Source organism: Penaeus vannamei, chromosome 29, assembly GCF_042767895.1.
Source record: "Penaeus vannamei isolate JL-2024 chromosome 29, ASM4276789v1, whole genome shotgun sequence".
In the NCBI taxonomy this organism is placed as follows: Eukaryota; Metazoa; Arthropoda; class Malacostraca; order Decapoda; family Penaeidae; genus Penaeus; species Penaeus vannamei.
This window is the reverse complement of record NC_091577.1, coordinates 26,289,229-26,296,728: the sequence shown is the minus strand read 5'-3', so window position 1 is coordinate 26,296,728 and position 7,500 is coordinate 26,289,229. Positions and strand designations below refer to the sequence as shown.

At 32.0% G+C, this 7,500-nt stretch overlaps 1 protein-coding gene across 5 annotated transcripts in view; it reads left to right on the top strand.

Moving 5' to 3' along the window:
* The window catches only part of LOC113820496 (nucleoside diphosphate-linked moiety X motif 17), a 9,361-nt gene that overhangs the window by 1,100 nt on the left and 761 nt on the right, over nt 1–7,500 (top strand). The window contains exons 2-8 of one of the 5 annotated variants that reach the window (XM_070142593.1): nt 129–311; nt 1,508–1,752; nt 2,963–3,158; nt 3,265–3,485; nt 3,852–4,002; nt 4,387–4,477; nt 6,636–7,500. The exon at nt 6,636–7,500 is cut by the window's right edge and continues 761 nt beyond it. In XM_070142593.1, coding sequence (XP_069998694.1) covers nt 1,510–1,752; nt 2,963–3,158; nt 3,265–3,485; nt 3,852–4,002; nt 4,387–4,477; nt 6,636–6,684 — 951 coding nt within the window. In that variant the 5' untranslated portion in view covers nt 129–311; nt 1,508–1,509 and the 3' untranslated portion in view covers nt 6,685–7,500. Of the gene's footprint in view, nt 1–128; nt 312–1,507; nt 1,753–2,962; nt 3,159–3,264; nt 3,486–3,851; nt 4,003–4,386; nt 4,478–4,741 lie in introns of those variants that run through there. The other 4 variants (XM_070142592.1, XM_027372877.2, XM_027372859.2 and 1 more) reach the window with 4 other exon arrangements.

Here is a 7,500-nt window from a genome sequence, read left to right as displayed (position 1 = left end):
TCTGTAAGATGTATTGAAAAGTGTGACTTTAAGAACGATTATCAAAGTCTGAAATTATGTGTCAAAGAGCATTTTTTTGTTTATTGAAACTATTTTTTGTAGACTAATATATTTTTTTCTTTAATCAGCATTTCTGTTAATGCTACAAACAGCTACAAGTATGTTATTGTCCTCTGCACTGATCACCACTGCCTCTGCAGCTGCTGTTAGGAGTCAAAAAATTTCTCCCTTGTATATTCCAGCCAAAATTGAACCAGTACCTCTATTGCTTTATTGACTAATAAGGAAATAATGGATCAAATACAGCTAATGTAATTATGAGAAAAAGTTGTACTTTTTAAACTATTGCTGGTGTGACTGTGACATTTACCAGATATTTTTTTAAGACTGTGATCCTTTTATATTTAGTCACCATTTTTTTGCATCTAGGTACAAGTAACTCTGAATTTTCAACTTTTACCAAGGTCAACTTGGAGTAGATTTTAAGATATCAGGAAATACAGCAAAGTTAGACATTATTGATCATATTTTTATAAATAACAAAAGAGAAAACTTGATCGATTTTATTAATTTACATAAGAAACTGTAGGATTCCTGTTACACCAAATATTGAACCGCTGCCTGAATAGTCCAGTATAGATTGGTGTTATTTTCTATTGTCACATAACTCTGTTTATGTTAGTTATGTTAGGATATTGAAGTATATGAAATCAAGAAACTACATTGTTTTTTTGTTATCATAACTCAACTTATTGCTTGCTGAAAGATTAGTAAAATGTATTCTGTAGAGTAATCAAAGAGGTAGTCATAATATAGGACTTGGGAGCTCTATTAGAAGTGGTGCTCTATATGATATTATTAGTACCAAATTGATATAAAGACTAGAAGTGCTCAGAGAGTGCATACCTCTGCCAAGAGAATAGGGTCAGCAAAGCAACAAAAATATTCACACTCAAAAAATTACATTAAAATCACCTCTTACTCAAGTACACCAGTGATGTCCGTAAACATAACCTCCTTAGCAGAGGTAATAAAAGTAATGATAATAATGAGAATTACTCCTATTGCCTTGTCAATAAAGGTAAATATACAATAATTAAAAAAGTCCTGGATCCAGATCAAAATTTAATGGCATCTAAATTAGGCTGAGACACACCTCTGGTAAATTTATTAAAATCTGTTCATATTTGAGTTATCCTGCAAACTAACTAACCAATCAACCAACACTACTAAATACATAACCTCCTTGGCATAGGTAAATAGAAACATAAAAATGATAATGCCAACTCACAGACAATTTTTTTTCTTGTGATATGGTATTAAATTTATTTGTTTGATTTTAATTGATTTTTATTGCTCATTCTTGGCAGAAATTTACTAAATCAAATAGAAAGTAGACTACATAAATCATAAAATGTGAGTTATTGACATATCATATTTAAAATGTAGAATTTAAACTTTTTCTGTAGGGACTGGCATGCACTAAAGTATTTTCTTCTCTTTTCAGTCATGGCAAGTTCAGGCTACAAACGAGTTTTGGTTCATCTGAGAAAGACCTCTGCAGTGGAATCCTACCAAAAGGCCAAGTTTAGTGAATGTATATTAGATTTCCTGGGATTTTGTGGAGATGGCATGGTGGAATGTCACTTAGAAGACAACAGACTTCTCATTCAACCTTCTGCGATGGCGAACACTTTGGAGAATACAAAGATGGCTACAAATGTGAAGAAAACTCCCTCTTATAAACTGGTGGTAAGTACTGAGATTCTAATTCTAAAAAATTTCTGCCCAAGAGTGAGAACATTTAAGCCAAAGATGCTGGACGGACTGCATTCCACGGTTGCAATTTTTACTATTGCAGTTATTGCTGGCCACAGTGTCAGGTGCCTCCATTCCTAGCTTACTTACCTTAAGATTGTTTAGACACATAACCTTTTACTTATATTTATTCCTCCTTTATTTTGTAGGTGCTTTAGTTTTTTATATGATTTATGTCATACTATTTTTAGCTGTCTGTATCAGCAAATTTAGTAACTATATTTTGTTTCCTATTTTCTCATTTATAATCTAGACTTTATAGCAGAAATTGTATATTTGAATCATATGTATCAAGATTATGATAGATTTACGTAAAGGAAGAAATAGGGTTTACCTACCTTTTCAATATGTTGTTTTGAACTGTAAAATTATATTATATGCTTATGATATAATTTGTAGATATAGGAAAACAAAATATGAAAAAACAATTACAATTTTCAAGAATAGTTGAGGCCAGCAACATGAATAGTGGAAAAACATTGAAAGAGCTTAGGAAATCCCATGTTTAGGACTTGGCTGTAGAGCTGTTGTAGACCCCCTTATATACATATTTTTCCCATCAGTGCAAGTGAGGAGTAAAGAGAGGTAAAATATATGATAAAAATCTCACTGTGAGGTTCTTTTGCATAAAACTCCCCACTCCAAAAATGCATTTAAAAAATTATTAAAGTAGATATAAACATCTTTCTAATTATAACCATAGTCCAAATCTGGCCTCAATGATAACAGGCAGTAATCAGTGAAGCTGAGAGGAATACTTCTTTTCCATACTCTGTAGTGCTTGTATGAATATGGGCTGATAGTTCAGTGTATGTATGCCATTCATTTGAGCCCAGATTGAGAGTATGTGCAATAGAACTCCCTAGCATTAATGGGCATTACATTTGCCTGAAAACCGAAAGCATTTTTGATCCTTGGAACAATATATTGTGAAAAAAAGGAACTGGATTTAATGCTGAAATAGCTTGTCAATTTTTTTTCTTTAAATCAGTTATATATGTCTTTTGTAATCTGTTTTCTATATGCTTCCTGTTGCAACTATGGTAATATAAGGTATAATGTTCTGTAAATTGATGTATATTTTGCTTGTGATTTAGGATATTAAGTATATAAATGGTAATTAATCTAATTTTCATCCCTGCAGCACCCACCATTCTGCCCTGTTCAGCATCTTGATGAGGATGGAATAGCATCATTAGACCCAGAAATCTATAACAGAGGTGTAGATGTTGGAGTTGCAGTCATTCTTGAATCAATTGATAATCGTTTGCTATTGACTCGGAGAGCACCCCACATGAGGACATTTCCGAAAACATGGGTCCCTCCAGGAGGCCACATAGGTAGGTAACCTGAAGAACTCTATATTTAAAGTGAGACAAGATGTCATGTTCTGAAGAAAAAAAAAAAAAAAAGGTGAAGTAATGACTAATGCCAACTTCATCTCAGAGGAAGGAGAGACTTTAGAAGATGCTGCGCTTAGAGAGTTAGAAGAGGAAACAGGTCTTGTTCTCACACCTACTGAGAAAAAGACTAGTAACATTTTAGGTCTCTGGGAATCAGTTTATCCTCCTGTGCTTCCAATGGGCCTTCCCAAGAGACACCATATTGTTGTCTACTTGCATATAGTACTTGACAGGACATCACAGGATTTGCAGAATAACTTCAAGGTAAGGTTTGTTGTTTTATTCCAAAGTATGAATTCATTTAGTGAGTATAGATAACCTTTTTTTAAGGAGATACTATTGAATTATACAGATAATGCTGCAGGTTGGCATACTTTCCTTGTATTCCTGTTGTATATATTATTTTTTTCCTGTTTTAGCAATTATCGAATTCAAATTGATACAGATTTACTAAGATAATAACCAGGAATGCATCAAAATATATTCACTAAATACCTTTTAACTGCTGTTCTTTTTTATCACTATACTGTAGATAATAGAGTGTTTAGAAAATGTAGTCCCTTTTTCATTATAAATTGTAAATGTTCATTTTCAGGGAATGAAATCTTCTTTTCTGATTTTTCTGATTAGTTATGTGGAGAGGAGGTAGATGCAGCTGTTTGGTTGTCAGAAGAGCTTGTCAGGCTGTCAGTGTGGAGAAATGATAACAGTTCTGATGCAGCTGATGAATTGCCTGTCAAGAATGAAGAGATTCCAATAACCTTGGTTAATCGTACTGGAGGTTAGTTTAAGTACTAGTATCAGTGCTAGATAATTTGTGAAGTAATCAGCATGGTTAAGCATTGTACTTTGGTATCCAAATGATAGGAATTGGTTGTGATGTGTAAAGGATGTTTGTATATTTTTTTTTAGTTTGCCTCCAAGAAATTATTTAGAAGTTGAGTAGGAGAATCAGTAGAAACAGACCAATTGATAAATATTCCTCTTTTCTCTTTTAAGTATTTTAGTACTTTATACTGCCTTATACACATCATTATCAGAGTTCCTAACTTTACTGTAAGATGTAAAAGCCTTCCAAATCTTTCAGAAAAGGTCAGTTTCAAAGGTAGTGTACTTGTGAAAACATCTGCTGTACAAATTGAATAAGTATGTTACTATTTTTCAGAACATGCATCTGGTTATCTTGATTCAGAAATTTTGAAAGAGAAGACATCCAATGAGGACTTGAAAAGGGAGAGAGTCAGCACTGGAAGCAGGTGGGTTTTCTTAAAAAAATAATTTTGAGTCAGGTTCTCATTTACTATGTCATTTCTCTGCTTCTGATAATTATTTAGGAGAAAAATAAGCCTTATTTTTATTAGATCTCCAGAATATGTAGCAAGTGGGATTTTGCTGTTGTAGCTGTTTTAGTCTTACCTGCCTTTCCACCATTCTATGACAGGAGAAACTTCCTTACATATCCATGTACTTTTTGTAAGTATGCGTAAATGCAGCCTAATTAGTAATATTTCTTTTTACAGGTATGCTTTGGCCTTGTGGTTGGAAAAAAAATCATTAAATGTGAATAGAACATCAGGTAGCCTTCAGAAAGATTTATACAAACAATTTCTTATGAAGGATGATCATGCTAAAGAAATTGATACATCCAAAGCGTCAAACTTGTGATTAATTGTCTTTTATTTGTGTCTACACCAAAATCAGTGTACACCATCAAATATTTTAAATTTCTCTGTGAAGGTATTAGTACCATGCATTTGTAAAAATTATTTAAACTTGTTAGGTAGTATAGTTATGTAGAACATAGTTCATAACCATTTTTTGGTGGCACAGACAAGGCCATTAAAATGTATATAAATATACTAATTTTAGGTGCACATTAATTTTACTTTTGCATTTGGTGCAAGATATAACCTCAGGGATTTTAAACCTGTGGATGCAGGGAGGGCATATATGAATATAATTACAATACATTGATTTTATTTATAAGTAAATATCTCTACAAGTGATTACTCACTAAGGGGTCATTTACTAAGCCCATCTGATCTACCTCATTTATAGAAAAGGTATAAATTTCATCAGAAATACATGTATTTCTGATGAAGACGTAATCGAAACCGGTCAAATACATCTCTTGTATTGTGAAGATATCCAGTCTCATTCATACCTTTTCTACACTCTACATTTGTCAACATGGATATGGTTCTACCTCATTTACCCAATTCTTTAAATTTTGGAAAGAATTTTTTTTCTATTATTACAACCAGTATTATTAATAATGTTATATTGATGATACTATTAATGATAATAACATCATTATTGTTAATAACAATAGTAATAGTATTGGAAGTAAAGACTATTCCTTTTTTAATCATGGAATGTGGTAAACAGGTGGACAGGTAGGTCTAGTAATCACTTCCTTGGTAATCCAGCACTTGTGAAGTTACATATATGTAAACAGAACTGACAAAACAAAACTACAGTGGAGAGTGCATTTAACTGACACTAGTGAGACAATATTATTGTATTGTACATTGCGGCAACAAAAGAATATATGTTACCAAATAAAAAAACATTGTTTATAAGGCTGATCACAAGATGAGGAAAAAACTAGCTGATGAAACAAAAATTGTTAGTAAATGATTAGTCATTTGTTAATTATGTGCTTCATGTTTAGTATGGCTACTTTCAAGGACACATCCTAATATTTACATTGTATATAATATGTAAATAAATATAAAGAAAATATGAATTGTTTCTAATTTTTGTATTAAAATTACAAAACTTGTTATGTTATTTCATGTAAAGAAGTATACAAAGTACTCTTTGCTGTATAATTACTATAAAAGTGTAAAATTTCATTTTGGTGAATGGACAATTACAGAGCTATGAAAATATTTTAGAAAAAAGTAAGGAAAGTAAAAAAAATCATATATAAAGCAAAGATGTGTGCTGAATACAAATTTTGCAACACATTACTTTACCCAGTATGAAATATATCTTTTTCCATATTATGTGGCACATAATTTCAATATAGATTCATGGAGGTTGTGAAACATGCAAACTCTGTCATTACTGATATTTCCCCCTAATCCCTTGCTCACTGTTGTCTTGGGAGTTTTAGGAGAATAAGGCCCAAGGTAGGGGATCATCCCTTACCTAAGATATAAGCCCTTACCTCAACTAATTGTGCATGGTCTTTTCTTTTCCCCCTTTACCTTTTCTTCTCTTCTTCATCCCCTTCTGTTCACTTCCTAAGGTGTGAGAGCCGTGCTGAAAGGATGAAAGGCTGGTTTTGCCAAGTATTTCCGCTAATGACCTTAGATGTTGACGAGGCAGAACATTTTTAAAAATGAGATAAATTACTGATATTTATGGTAAATCAAATAACTTGCTGATATCCAGTACATTTTTCAGGTATGCCATGGACCTCTGGTTGGAGAAGAAGGCAGACCACAGTCTATAGTTGCAAACTACTTTTTAAAAAATCATAAGATCATTAATGAAGGGCATAGAAATATATACCAGTTCGTTTATCATATTATGAAATAACTACTAATTTTATGTATAAAGAATGCATGTGCAGCTATGCTATGATAGAGGACAGCATAAATTAAATAGGTGCAGGCAGATGAACTGAGCCATTACATACTTCTGCATTGTATTTTTTATAATCATCTTGAGTTCAAAGATGTAAACATTTTTGTAGTGATGACTAAAAGAAATATCACTTGTTTTATAATTGTATCTTGTAATTTCTTTTGTACTTTTGGTTTAAGGAGTGCAGTTGTAGCAGGATGAATGTATGTCTGCTTAATCATTATTGATAATATGATCCTAAAAGGAACCACCAACTGTACCTTCTGACACTTTTTCTGTCATCTTTGCTATTAATGGCATTTATTGTATGTATGATATAACTGTAATTAAATATATGTATCTATGTTTAATGACATAGGTGCTTAATTGTTTATTTTTTTACATTGTTTAAATCAAATTTGCAAGTTGAGAGTAATTTTGAAACCATATTGTTGCCTGTTGTTTTCTGATCTGTGGTCAGTACTCACCTAGCATTTGTTTACAAACATTTCCATAAATAGAAAAAATAAATTTCCATCTTCAATCTAAATGGATGTATCTCTCACACTAGACTATCACATAGCCACTTATATACATACCATATTTTTATGCTTTTGTAATCTCAAGAAAATGCCTGTTATTATTTTTAGTTCTGAAGACAAAAAGGGGTTATAATGATAAAGGAAAATACTCCATATAATTT